Consider the following 13878-nt stretch of genomic DNA (forward strand, 5'->3'; position numbering starts at 1 on the left):
GGCCCTTGGTGGGACAAGGCGGGGCTCGGGGCTCCCCCTAACGGGCAGTAGCTGTGGGGACCCCCAAGGGGGAGGGAGGGGTAACCCCCCCAGCTCAGCCCTCCCCCCCAGCACTCGCAGGGCAGGCACGGCCGATAGCCCCGAGGCGCCACTGCCTGCTCTGCACAGGGGTCTTCCTGCCGTCCCAGAGCCCCAAATCATCGGTAACTGCCATCGGTAACCGACATCGGTAACCGACATCGGTAACTGCCATCGGTAACCGACATCGGTAACCGCCATCGGTAACCGCCATCGGTAACCGCCATCGGTAACCGTCATCGGTAACCGCCATCGGTAACCGACATCGGTAACTGCCATCGGTAACTGTCATCGGTAACCGCCATCGGTAACCGCCATCGGTAACCGACATCGGTAACTGTCATCGGTAACAGACATCGGTAACTGCCATCAGTAACTGCCATCGGTAACCGCCATCGGTAACCGACATCGGTAACTGCCATCGTAACTGTCATCAGTAACCAACATTGGTAACTGCCATCGGTAACCGACATCGGTAACTGTCATTGGTAACAGACATCGGTAACTGCCATCAGTAACCGCCATCGGTAACCGCCATCGGTAACCGCCATCGGTAACTGTCATCGGTAACCGTCATCGGTAACTGTCATCGGTAACCACCATCGGTAACTGTCATCGGTAACCGACATCGGTAACTGCCATCAGTAACTGTCATCGGTAACCAACATCGGTAACCGTCATCGGTAACCGCCATCGGTAACTGTCATTGGTAACCGACATCAGTAACCGACATCGGTAATTGTCATCGGTAACCGACATTGGTAACTGCCACCAGTAACTGCCATTGGTAACCGACATTGGTAACTGCCATTGGTAACCGACATTGGTAACCGTCATTGGTAACTGCCATTGGTAATCGACAATGGTAACTATCATCAGTAACCGCCATCGGTAACCTCCATTGGTAACTGCCATCGGTAAGCATCATTGGTAAACATCATCAGTAACAGACATCAGTAACTGCTCCACAGACATGCCTGGCAAGAAGGATAACTCTGTCCCCCTACTGCCCGAGAACTTATTCTTTGCCTTCGGAAGGTTGACTTTGAATAGTCTGGCATGATGTGGACAATGTGAGTTTTAATGACTGTTCTACTCAATGTCAACAGTAATTAAATTCTTGGTCTGAACAGCCCCCAACCATTTTCCACAACCATGAACACTGAAATAGAGTCAAAGTCTCGGGGGTTGCCGAGTGGAGAGAAAAGGGAGGACTCTCAAAATGTATAACAGAAAAAGGGGGGAGTACCTGTCAATTGTAGTGCCGGTGCTAATGAGGCTAATATGGAAAGATACTTTCAAATAAATTTGATATTTGTCCAAATTATACAAAAAATACAAATCAAATTCTGCCAAGCCTGCGCAGAGGGGAGGCATGCAAGACGAGAGAAGGTTCTTCCACTGCTCCAGCTTGTGTTGCCTTGTTCCCCAGGAGAGGAGTCCCTCTGTTGTGCATTTCCCTAATGCACATACTTCCAGACCAACAAAAGAGCGATTCCTCCTCTCTCTCAGCCCCAGACATATCCCCACGTTTGGAAGGGTCTCTTGGGCTCTATGCTCCACCATCTTGTCTGCAGCGGTTGCCCTGGTTACAACTAGGCGCAACTTCCCATGCAAAACCAGTGCTGCACATCAGCGGAAAACCATCCACCTGCCTTGCTACTGGCTCTGTATAAAATGCAAAGGGGGTGTGAGTTACTGAACAGACGGTGACAGTCCCTGAAGCAAGGACCCCATGCGTGCAGCCCCCAGCTCTGGCACCCCTTCTTCCCACCACTGCCCCCCCGATCTCCACATTCACCTCCACTGGGATCACTTCTCCCTCCAACTGCCCCCCCATATTACTGCCCCCCCACTGCATGTGTCCCACTAGCTGCCTTCCCCAAAGAGCCCATTGCACCTACCCATCCACTGCCCCTCCCCCCACTACATATTATTATATCTGCCTAAAGGGATGAAGCCTGAGGGAATCCCTGGCCTCTGGGGACAGATCAAGTGCTAGGAGGCCTTAACCCCGCCTCCCATTAAAGGAGCAGTCCCTGAGGGATCCCCCGATGGGATATAAGAGGATGGATGAGGCATAACCCCCTTGTTAATGGGGCCAGTGTGTCCCCATCCCGACACACAGTGGCAGGGAAACAACAGTCCCCCCTCTATAGTCGGGCACTGAGAGGGGAAGCGACTTGCCCCAGGAAATGGCACACGGCAGAGCCCAGCTCCCCTCTGGGCTAGGCCTGTACTCGAACCGCAGGGTTCAGGCTGGCTCGCCCTTGCAGTGTACTTGGGAGGCTCATGGTTTTGGGATTTTAAAGCCTCAGCACCTGGAGTCACATTGCTCCATGAGGCGCTCTGCATTCCAGTAAGCAGCGTCGCCAGACTCGTGCCTGTGGAGAACAGATGAACTTAAAATCCCACGGCTGTGTTCAGCTTTGTGAACTGATTATGCCGGGTGTTGTCAACACTTTTGCACTCCCACGCTCAGCTGCAAACAGACTTTCTAGTTGTCATTTCATGGTTCCTTCCCTTCTCTCACTTTGTTTTTCTGACCACTTCTTTCTTCCTGTTTTCTCGGATCCGCTGTACCATTTACAAAAACTCTATCAACAAAAGATTTTTAAATATCCAAGGTGGCTGTTGGGTCGTCATCATGCTGTTTCTGGGGAACCCTTCTCGCCCATCTTTTATTGGGCCAAGCTCTGTCGATGGTGCCATGCCGATTGACAATAGCTAGGAATCTTACCTACTTGACCTGCTGATTTTGTGCTAAGAGCTTTAGATTACCACACTCGCGCCTCTCATGGGCTGAGAACTGTCCCCAACAGACTTTCATCTCTACACTTCTGCTTACTGAAATTAGCCAAAAAAGGAGATCTAAAATAGCTACAGCAAAGTCTCCCATTTCTGTTTCTTTCAGATGTTGCCTTTTACTCCTTTCTCTTTCCAGACACTGATATGTTTCATACGCACAAAGAAATCCCACATAAATGGGCCTATTTTATCCCTGCGTCTGGAATATTTTGGCCAATTGCTTTTTTCAAGCTGCCTTAAAAAGGCACAGAAGAGGCTGGCCTAATTCTACTGACACCGGTGTGAATCGGGAGTAACTTCACTGAAGTCAAGGGAGTATAAAACGGGTGAAAACTCCAGGGAAGCTCACTGGATTTGCGTAGTTGCCGCTGAAGGTTACAAGGAAATGTTACTGTGCGATATCTAATCTAATCTAGCATCTTGCTAGCATCCGTTTCTCAGTACAACTGTCCACATTCGGGAGTTAGGAAATGCTTGTCACCATCAGCTGGCTTCAAAGTAGAGCTGTAAAAGTTTTGAAGAGAGAGGGGCCTCGGCCCTGATCAAAGAACCTCTGAGCGTTGTGGACTTGCCAGCTAGATCGGAATTTTGCAGTTGAATCTATTTCTAGTTTTCTGTTGCAGAAGAAGAGGGCTTGTTACCAAACCCAGCATGCAGGCCAAGAGAGCAGAAAGTTTGGCTCAAGTTTGCACACATCCCAGTGAGCCCAGGCTGCTTTATGGCTTTCGGTGAAAACTCCGATTACGATTGTTTGGAGGTTTCTAGAAAAACTTGAGCACGGGAGCGGGGGAACCAAGGCAAAGTACAGATCCACCCCGTCCTCTCCAGGGTGTGAGCCCCAGGTGGCCCTGTGCTTTGGGGACCAAGCACTTCCTGGAATGGAGGGAGACGAGAAGACTGACAAGCTGGCCTGTGATCGGGGGTCCTTGCAGAACTCCCACCCCAGCTGCCAAACTCTCCTGCAACCCCTTCCGGCAGCTTCAAGAGAGTCAACCCAAGCCCGTTGTGATGCCACAACCCCTCACAATCCTCCCCCCCATACACAGCATCACCACCTCCCCAGGAACCAACTCCATTAACCGCCAGTCCAGATGTGCAGTTTACAATCTGTCCGCCTCAGCCCCCTGGCATCAAAACCCCTGGCTCGTTTCGGTCGGGGTTGGAGAATTGCCCATACAGAGAGGCTGTGGTTTTACCAGTGCAGCTGTCTGGTTTGCTGTTGTGTTGGGGTAGGGGCTGGATGGGGGGGGAGGGGGTGATCAGTGGTATGATGAGCATAGTGTCAGCAAAGCCATGCTGAACAGCCGCCCAAGTGCTAGCAGTGTCTAGGCGTGGCAGGGAGCTTGCAAGGTTTGATTGGCAGATGCTCTGCTACAGGCACACTTAGAGCTTCTGCTTGTGTGCTAGGGCAGGCAGAAGACGACGCTTCCTTGCACAAGTAGCATCTCAGTCACTGAGCTTTACCATGAAGACTGTCCTGCTTTTCACCGCTCTTCTCCTGATGAGTCTGGCAGCTGTCACCGCACAGAAAAAGGTAGGACCAGCCCTAACGGTCTGGGTGGAGACCAGATTCCACTGGCCCCACGGCTGGGGCAGCTGAGCCCAAATCAGCTACATGGGACTGGGTTCTGGGGCAACTGACCTGGCTCTCTCTGCCTCTGTCATCCCATTTTATTGCCTCTTTCTAATCTAGCTTTGGCTGTCATCTAATTCAGTCCGGTTTTCACACCAGGCTCTCCCTGCCCCTCTCCCCCCAGGCGTTTTAAAAAGACGTTTTATTTACAGCCGAATTTCTCTCCCTCCGCCCTCACACTTCGATGGGATTTGTTACCTGTCCTGCTAAATGCTCTGCCCCTTGCGCTAGGCCGGGTGCAAATAACCATTTGTCTGTGCGAGGCCTCGGACCTGGGTTATCTGACAGCGCCCTGCGAGGGAGGGGACCCCTGCTACCCCACATTGATCCCCTTTGCCGGTGCCCTGCATCTGTGAACAAAACAGTCCCAAGTTCCACCTCCCCTCCCGGGAAGGGAGGCTCTCCGGCCGTCTCAGTGGCTTGTGCCTCCGGACTCGGGACCTGCTCTGTCCCCAGGTGAGCCACCTGGCACGCTCCGGCCGCGGGTGCTCCGCTGACCCCGTCAGGCCTGGTCTCGTACTATTGTCGGCTGTTTCATTCTTTGCCCTTCTGGGGGCGGTCTGGGGTTTTTGGGTGGCTTCGTGGGACTTGCAGCTGTCTCTGGGGCTGGCCCAGCGAGGCTCCAGGGTTTTGTCCTGCACGGTTAGGGAGAGCCCCGCGTCTGAAGCTGTCCCTTTCAAAGCGCGCTGACTCCCATCAGTCTGTGCTGAATTTCATCTGCCAGAGCTTGGCCAGGGGCCCTGTGAGTCCCCAGGTTGGGCCAGTGTTGCCTGAGTCACTTGCCATCCTACCCCCCCTCCCCATTTTGCCGCCTGCCACCCCCAGGGGCACCGCCTGCTCCTAACACCTGCCATTTAAAACTCCCGTCCCTCTCGGCGGGGCCAGATGCTTTGCCCTCCCGTGGGGTTTGGCGTTTGAAATGGGACGGATGCTGCTCTGACCATGGACAAGAGATGCCGGCTGAGGATAAACAGTCCTCATGCTTCAGGGCGGAAGCTGCTGGCCCGGTGGGTCAGGAAGGAGCGCTCCCCCAGCCCTGGCGGCATCGCGCTACTGCTCAGGCTCATTCAGGTCCTTTGTCCCTTCCTGTGACGCGCCAGGCGCTGGAGGGGCAGATACGGGCTCACAGGGGCCATTGCGGCCAATGCCGGCTCCCACCTTGGCGCGAAGGGGGAAGGTCCTGGCAGCTCCTCAGGATGCGGCTGCCTGGGAATCGCGCAGCGCCACCCCCTTCCAATAACCTTTCCGGTTGCTCTTCCAGGATACAACTACTGTGCAGTCGACGCCCATAACCAAGCAAACCGTGAGCCTGGGCACGCCTTGCTGTGTCCCCGCGTCTCTCCTGCTGGCGCTGGCCCTGGCAGCAATTTACTTCCTCCGAGCAAAATGAGCCCCCCCGCCCGGCTCCCCGGGGAGATGCCAATTCTGCCACCATCTCAGCCTCTCCTCCCGGGAGCCCTGCCGCTGCCTGCCAATCCACAGAGCCCAGCCACTGTAACCTGCACCAGCTGAAGTGTTCCCACAACACACCCACTGCACCCGTCTCTCCTCAGCCCCCGGCTCCTCCCCTGGGTTCCCACCAGGGCCGTTCCGCCTCCAGCAGCAAGGGGATCCCGGCAGGCACAGCCTCCTGCGGAGCAGCCTGCCCGGCTCACGGAAGAGCGGGATCCATGCAGGACGCGTCCATCAGGGGCTATTAGCCAGGTGGGCCAGGACGTCCTAGGCTGCGTTTGCCACAAGCTGGGAGTGGGCGACAAGGGATGACGGATCCCGTGATGATTCCCTGCTCTGTTCCCTCCCTCCGGGGCACCGGGCTGGATGAACCTCTGGTTGGACCCTGTCTGGCCGCTGAATGACTAACCGGCTCTGTGTGGCCTGGACCTGCCCGCGGAGCAGAGATGAGACGCAGCGAGGGGGGTTCGCCCGCGCTTGCGTGTGTGGCGCTAATCTGCAGCGGGCAGTGAGCCCTGGCCTGTAAAACCATTTCTGATGCTTTGGCGGCTTCCGGCTCCCTGCTCCCGGGTAGCCGGCTCGACCTAATAAACCGGGAGCCAAGCTTCCTTACTGCCCGTGTGCGCCTCCCTTGGGTGTAGCGGAGCCCAGTTCCCCTAGGCCAGCGGGTCTCGCTCCCCTTTCCAAATAGCGTAGCCTCTCCCATCCCTCAGAGAGTCGTCGCCTTCCTGGGCTTCCATTGCCAGATCTTACCAAATAAACGATCTCGCCTGCATTGGAGCATTTGCCTCGCCTGCCCCCGACAGGAGCGTGTGTAGCCGGGGTAAGTCTGAAAAGCGTCGCTCTAGGGCCCCGGGGCCAGAGATGCCCCCGAGCGCGCTCTGGGCTCAGTGACGTTCCAGCAGGGACAGGTGTGGCCTCACATCAGTCCCCTCTGGACCGTGCAGAGCCAGCCAGGCTAAGCCGTATCCACCCGTAACCTGGCGCCTGTCCGATTCAAATCGGTGTAAAACCCGAGCTAGTTAAACCCAGACGGCCCTGCTACGGCCCCACACACCAGCATGGAGCTGAGCGCAGCAGGTTCCTTACACCTGGCCCTTCGCTGATCCACACCAGGGCTCCATGATCTGCACCGGGCCTGTGCTCATTCCACTAGACAGGGCTACGAATCGCGCCTGTGAACGGGCCTGGGCGCACACGCTGGCGCCCCTCGCAAGAGAACATGGCAAAAGGAACTTTTCGAGAGCAGCGCAGCTGGGAGGGGGACGGGCCGTTAGGCCAGTGGGCTAAGGAAACACACAAAGCGGGTTTATGCACAACTTGCACCCCACGGACGCTCCCCAGCGCTTACGTCCAAGGCCCGGGCTTTAATCTGTGAGGCAACCCTGCCTAATGGTTAGTCCAGCAGCTCCCATCCACAGCCATGTGTACCTGTTAAAGCGGCTTAGGAGTGGCTTGCTTCGGTTTAACGGCCAATGGCTGCCTAATCGGTGTGCGCTAAGCCAGAGTGAGGCCCCCCCCCCGAGTGCACACGGTCCGAGTTCAGCCACCCAGGTGAAACACAAAGCTTTTGGGAACCAGCGCCCCGCCCCGTCTCCTGTAGCCAAAAGGGAGCTTTTCAAGGGGTTTAGATCAGTGTTTCTCAACCAGTACGACTCCTTGAGGAGTCTGGGGGGTCCGTCAACACAGCTGAAATTTGGAGAAAACTGAATTTTTGTTTGAATTTTACAGCGTTTTATTATTTTTGTACTTTTTACACCCAAAAATGTCATCGCCCGCCCACCTATGAGTAAGTTGTTTAAACAAATGTGTTGCAATGGTAGAAAAAAATCTTCTGTCTGAAAACTGGAGGTACTGGGGGGACTTTTTGTTTGTTTGAAAAAGGGGTCCTTGTGCTTTTTTTTAAAGGGGCACTTTACAAAAAAGGTTGAGCCCCACTGGTTTAGGTGAAGCAGTAGGGTCGTGCGTAAACCAGCCCTAAATCCCGGCCTGGATTGCAGAGCCGTGGACTGGGGCACTGCCTGCTCCGGGCGGGCCAGGAACAAACCCAGCTCCAAGCCCCCGCCTGGGAGGACGGGTCAGAGCTGGCTTTCCAGCAGCCGTGGGGCGCAGGGGGCTCCTCGTGCGTTTGCGCAGGCAGCCCCGGCCCGCCTAAACATGCCACTTCCTATGCAGCGAGTGCGCGCGGGGGCAGGGGGAACAGATGCCGCACGGGGCGCTGGCCGCAGGCCGCAAGCCTAGGCTGGGTTTCCTTGTGACAAAGGGCGACAACGGTGCTCTGGTCCCAGGGTGGGCGGCGGGGGCAGGGCGGGGCGATGCTTTCACCACAGGCAACTTTATCTCACCCCGACCACGGACGTGTCAAGTCACCCCCCCGCCCCGTGGCGCGGCAGAGAGTCTGGGGGCGCAAGGAGGCCAGGATCCCCGCCCCTAAGGCCCCGCAAGCTGCTCTCGAGCTGCCGGGTCCTCCTGTCAGGCTGAGGCCTCCGGGGTCTGCGGACGGCGAGTCGTTACTAGAGGCCCCCTCACGCACCCGGCAGCTGGGTGCAGAGGACGGGCCGGGCCCCTCACACCAGCTGCCGAGTTCCCACCCACTAGACTCAGTCGCAGCTCGCTCCAGCTCCAGCGTTAGCCCCGGGCTAAGCCACCAGGCTCAGCGAAACCTTGGCCCATGCTCCTTAGAGCCGAGCCGGTAGCACAGGGCGGGGACCTCAGGCCTGGGGGTGGATGCAGCCTCGGCCTGCCTGGATCCGGCCCCCGAGGCTCAGCACTGGGGAGCCTGCGTCGGCGCTGCAGCCCCCCAGCCACAGGGCTGGAGCACACAAGCTACCAGCCTGCCCCCCCCCCCCCCCGGCTCTGGTGCGCGAGGGGAAGGTGGGGAGGGTCTCCCCCCTTCTCAGGCAGGGGCGTCTCATTTTGCTTCTCACTTGTGTGTGGCCCCCCCCACCCCCGGTGTAGCATATTAGGCAGCCGAGAGTCTCAGCTCCTGCAAAATGGGGCCACCCGTCTGCAGGGACGTGGGCGTTTAGCGCCTCATCCCAGGGATGTGAAGGGCGTCTGGGGTTCAGCGTGGCGCTGGGCTCATGGCCAGTCACGGGCCTCAGACTTAGGGCCAGGCTTCCACGGGTGTGAATCCACGGCACTGGGCGATGTGGATTTACACCAGCGGAGGGGCCAGCTGCACATCAGACAAGGTCATTGGCCTCTTGATCCGGCTCCATGCAGGGACTGAACAGGGACAATGCGCCAAGCCAGGTACCCTGGCTGGGGGAGATTCCTTCCTGACCCCAACACCTGCCCTGGACCATGAGGTTTGCTTGCATCTTGCCAAACTCACGCAGCTGAGGTGCTAACACTGGCCACCAAATTATCCAGCCCCTTTGGGTGCTTGGCTCTATGGCCTCCAGCGGGGGCAAAGTCACCGCTAAGAACGGAAACTCCCGGCTCCACGGGGCGCCCTGGGCTGTGAACCAGCCCCCTCCAGCCCCACAGCAACCCTGCACAAGATGAAACAAAAACCAGTCTTTAAAGTGCTACATAACCCTAACAAGATGGTTTATTAGGTGATGAGCTTTGGTGGGCAAGTGGGTCTGGCCCTCGAAAGCTCATCACCTAATAAACCATCTTGTTAGTCTTCAAAGTGCTGCCTAGTCCTGGTTTTTGTTTCAGCTGCTCCAGACTAACACGGCTCCATCTCTATCACTGCACAAGATGCGCAGTGAGCCGAGAGTGGCCTCTAGGGGCCCAGAGGGAGAGCAGCAGCCACGAGCCCTGTGCCTCACCTCCAGCTGGGATTAGAAACGGCCGGAAAAAGCCTGGTTAAAATGAAACGAGTGTCGCTCCGGCTTCGCACGGAGTCGGTTTAAAAATCGCACACGGCTGAGTTAGGCGGGCGCGAGGCGGAACTCAGACCTGCCCTGCAAGAGCTTAGCTGGGGGGTGCTCAGGAAAAGTGCGCTAGGCAGAGCAGAACTCAGCCTCCAAATTCAGATCTGGGTGCAAAGGCGGAGCAGCCCGGAGCGCCAGCGCCAACAGTGGGTCTGGCTCTCCGGTGGGGTGGGCTGGGGCCGGAGAGAATCCTGCATTCGTACCATCACACAGGGCAGGCGAGGGTTTGTCTACCCCAAACTGTCTTAAAAGCTGCTGCTTTCGTTCAGTGCTCTGATCCAAGGAGGAGCATTTGTGTATTAGCTCAACAAGCATGCACTGCGCTCGGAAGAAACCGGCCCCTCTCCACGGAGGCTGGGCCCACTTCCCCCTGGGCCTGCGGGGCTGTTTTCACCTCCCCCGTGTTCGCTCTGTTTCCGATCGGAAAGGAAAATGGGAATAAAGCCGCTTTTACCTCCTTTATAAAGTGCTTTGCGTTCTACTGACGAAGAGCACCCGACACGGCTAGGTACCGGCATCACTGTTAGAGAGCGAGTGAAACTTTACATGCTCATCGGAATCGAAGGTGGAAAAGTCCCTCCCCCGCCGCCGCGCCGCAGCCCGGCTCTCTGCTGTCCCTGCGGGGCTGTACCCCGCTGGTCTCTCCTAGGCCTTTGTGTGGCCTGGACAAGGTGCGTGGAGGCGAGAGGGGGCGTTTGCAGGGCGCAAGCGGCGCCGCAGCCAGGCTGGCCCAGTCCGTACGGGCGTCACAGCGGCCGGAGAGCCTGGCGGTGGCCAGGGAGGGGCCGGCGCTCAGGTGCAAGGTGCAGGTTTAGGTGCCGATGGCAGAGCAGCTGCTGGAAGCTGCTTCTCCGTGGGGGGGGGGTGAAGGGAGCTTTGCTGCGGGGTTCTGCGGCGTGACGCACCCGAGGGGAGGCGCCCTCAGAGACAGCAGCTAGGCAAGCGCAGGGCAGCAGCCTCGTCCCTCCCCACAGCAGAGCCATTCAAGGGGCGGCCGGGACGACTGAACGGGGCCAGCACGGTGCTTCCTGGGCCCCCAGCCCCCTTTGACGGGGGAGCTCCTCTCCGGGCGCACACCCCTGCTGGGGGGAGAGCGAAGGCAGGCGGCGGGACGCACAGCCCGGACGGGGGTGGGGGGGACATTTCACCGCAGCACAAGTCAGCTGCCCCAATGCAACCCGGGAGATACCAACCCCATACGGCGGGGGGGAGGGGGGGACACTGAATTCATTCATGTTCATAGAGTTCTTCGGGAGCCTCAGCCCCAGAAGCCAGCCTGAAATTGCCACTCTGGACACCAGAGGGCGCCCTATTGCACGGCCCACGGGCCCCGGGGCACCGCATGGCACGTCCGGGCGATTGGCTCTCGTTCCCACGGGGGGACTCGGAAAGGCCCTTGGCCCCCTTGGCGGGCGGGCGGGGGGCCCTGAGGAGCCCCTGGCCAGGAAGGCCACGGAGGGAGCTGGGGGCAGTGCCCACAGGCACTTAGAGCACTTGTATGTCCCAGATCTGCGTGGGCCGTTCCTCGGCCACGTCCCAGAGGACGGCGTGGTCTCGGTCGTACGATCGGCCCCCTGCACAGAGAGGGGACAGTCTGATAGAGAAAATCCCTCCAGTCTTTCCCCTCCCTCTCCCCTGCCCCTGTCCCCCACCGACCTGCCAGTCTCCCAGCTCCGCCTCCGTGCATCTGGTCCCTATTTACAGAGCGGGGAGGCTGCCCCTCCCGTAGCTCAGGACCCTTGTTTTGCCCCCTGGGTTCTGCCGCTAGGCCGTGCAGCCTCCTCTCTGACCAGTCTCCGGGGGGGGGGGGGTTAAAAGCCCAGGGCTTTCCCCTGTTCACACCCTCCCCTGCTCTCCCCTTTGGAGAAACCATTTCACAAAAGCTTTCACAGCAGTCAAATGATCTCTCCCCAGTGGGAGGGGATCCGGAGAAGAGAGGGACTCATGTACCGTCTGGGCAGGGCGGTCTCTGCCCTGCCTCCCCTCCCCTCCCTTCCCCCAGCTGCAGCCTCGGCAGGCACGGCCAAAGCCCGGAGGTTTTGGGGTTTGGTCTGAGGGGACCTGTCATGATCAAGAGGGTTAGCCAGCAGCCTGGGAACTAAGGGGTTAACCTTACCTAAGTCAGGTACATTCAGCCAATAGGAATTTCAAACTGGGACAAAGGGGTGTTGGGTTTCTCCTCCTTTGTCCCAGCGGTTTTTCTCTCCAGCTACTCAGGGAGTCAGACACAATGTCTCCCTCCAAGAACAGACTCTTCACTAGCTGTAAGTAGGGCAAAGTTGAGATCAATCCGTTCGGTTTTATTGTTTTCTGGGTTGGGAAAGGGGATCGGGTGTCTGTGCATTTCAAAGGGGTTTGCTCTGCATCGGGGGGCCCGTCCATACAGGCGAACTAGACGGTCGCTTAGGGCACCAAGTTCAATGTGGCGCCAAATGGTGGCGCAGTATCATTGAGGGGTTCAGAGGCGGGGGCGCCGATTTCATGGGTCGCCTCGGGCGCCAGTTGCTGGCAGCTAGTCTAGGGCCGCCCTGCTCTCCTCTCTAACTACGCTCCCGGCCCATGGTGGGTGTCCCTCCATGGTATATTCCTTTGTGACGTTTCCATTGCGCTTGCAACAGGAATATTGTGGTGATAATAAAGGTTCTTTCTCTTTTCCTTAAAAAAAAAAAAAAAACCCGCTCAGGACAAAGGAGGGAGAAACCCAACATTCCTTTGTCCCCGTTTGAAATTCCTACCTACATTCCTATTGGCTGACTCTACCTGACTTAGGTAAGGTTAACCCCTTAGTTCCCAGACTGCTGGCTAAACCTCATGATCACGACAGGGCCGCTGAACCTGTGAGATCAGGGGTGGGCAGGCCCCGGGCTCACCTTTCACATCCAGGATCATGCCCTCGAACATCTGGCTCCAGATCCGCCCGAACGAATCGATTCTCCAGGCCTGGCGGGGAACTCGGCTCTCTGCCCACAGCACCACCTTGGCGCCTTTCCCGGCCTGCCCAATCACCTGCAGGCTCATGGTGGGGGCAGCCTGAAACCAGCCACCGCCAAAGCGTCAGCCCCTGTCCTGCCTCCCGTGCCCCCGGCCCAGGCAGGGGCCGGCAATGGCCAGTACCAACTGCCGGGGGGGGGGGATGCAGAGGGATATGGGTGCTGGGGGAGCCTGTGGCTGGTGGCACAAGCTGCTCTCTGCCCCCAGTGTCACAGGCCAGGGAGTAACCCCCAAAACTGAGCCCTGCCTGGCCAGAGCCAACACACTCCCCTGGGGAGCAGTGATCCAGGGGGCCCACCCCCAGACATCCCTCCTGCTCCCAGGGGTGGGGGAGAGAAAGGAAATACCTCCTGGCCGTCAGCAGGGACCGAACCCACGACGAGGGGTGGGGAGCTGGGTTCTGCTTTGGGCCCATCTCAAGCAGCCTGCGACCGGGCAATCGAGGGCTGGCGACACCCCCCCACGTCCCCTCCAAGTTGCTAGGCCTGCCCCCCGCCCCGCGCAGGGGCCGGCCCTCACCTGGTTTTTGATGAGCCCCTCCTCGTAGTACCAGACCGGGCTGCTCTGCTGCGCCAGGGCCGAGACCTCCACGCGCCCGGCTCTCATGTCCTCCACGGCCTCCGGGACGCAGAGCAGGAGCTGCAGCCCCACGTTTGCGATCCGGAAGTGGATCCGTCTCTGGAAAGAGAGAAACGTCGGTCTCCGCGGCCCATGCGGCAGGGCCCTTGCCGGCCCCCGCTGCCAGCGACGGAGCAGCCGCCACCGGGCACCGGCCTGTTCACAAGAGGCGAAAGAGCCAGAAGCTGCCAGTGCCCCCAGTGCACCACGGCTCTTCGGCAACCGAACCAGGACCGCCCCGAGAGGGGTCATAGACTCTGTACTGTGAGCAGCTGCTGGAGAGCCTCCTCTCGCTCAAGGGGCCCAGTGCTGGGCCTCAGGAGCAGGAGTTGAATTTTCTTCCTGCTGGTGCTGACATTCTGCCCACGGCATCCGCCACGTGCTACCCAGTCCTGGCCTTTTGCAGCTCCA

The 13878-nt window shown here is 58.4% G+C and overlaps 1 protein-coding gene and 2 long non-coding RNA genes across 5 annotated transcripts in view; 2 read left to right on the plus strand and 1 right to left on the minus strand.

Moving 5' to 3' along the window:
• The first annotated feature begins 2540 nt into the window (after positions 1-2540).
• LOC142819883 (uncharacterized) lies at positions 2541-6746 on the plus strand. Its single transcript, XR_012897556.1, has 2 exons — positions 2541-4420; positions 5781-6746. It is a non-coding gene; the product is annotated as an uncharacterized LOC142819883 (long non-coding RNA).
• A 3556-nt stretch (positions 6747-10302) lies between these two features.
• The window catches only part of CRYBG2 (crystallin beta-gamma domain containing 2), a 34792-nt gene continuing 31216 nt past the window's right edge, over positions 10303-13878 (minus strand). For all 3 annotated transcript variants that reach the window (XM_075908534.1, XM_075908533.1, XM_075908536.1), the window contains 3 exons: positions 13369-13527; positions 12729-12888; positions 10303-11432 (listed from right to left, as the gene is read on the minus strand). In XM_075908534.1, the coding sequence (XP_075764649.1) occupies positions 11344-11432; positions 12729-12888; positions 13369-13527 (408 nt within the window). In that variant the 3' untranslated portion in view covers positions 10303-11343. The remainder of the gene's footprint in view (positions 11433-12728; positions 12889-13368; positions 13528-13878) is intronic.
• Positions 11700-12876, plus strand: LOC142819884 (uncharacterized). Its single transcript, XR_012897557.1, has 2 exons — positions 11700-12122; positions 12542-12876. It is a non-coding gene; the product is annotated as an uncharacterized LOC142819884 (long non-coding RNA).

Source organism: Pelodiscus sinensis, chromosome 25 (assembly GCF_049634645.1).
Source record: "Pelodiscus sinensis isolate JC-2024 chromosome 25, ASM4963464v1, whole genome shotgun sequence".
Lineage (NCBI taxonomy): Eukaryota > Metazoa > Chordata > Testudines > Trionychidae > Pelodiscus > Pelodiscus sinensis.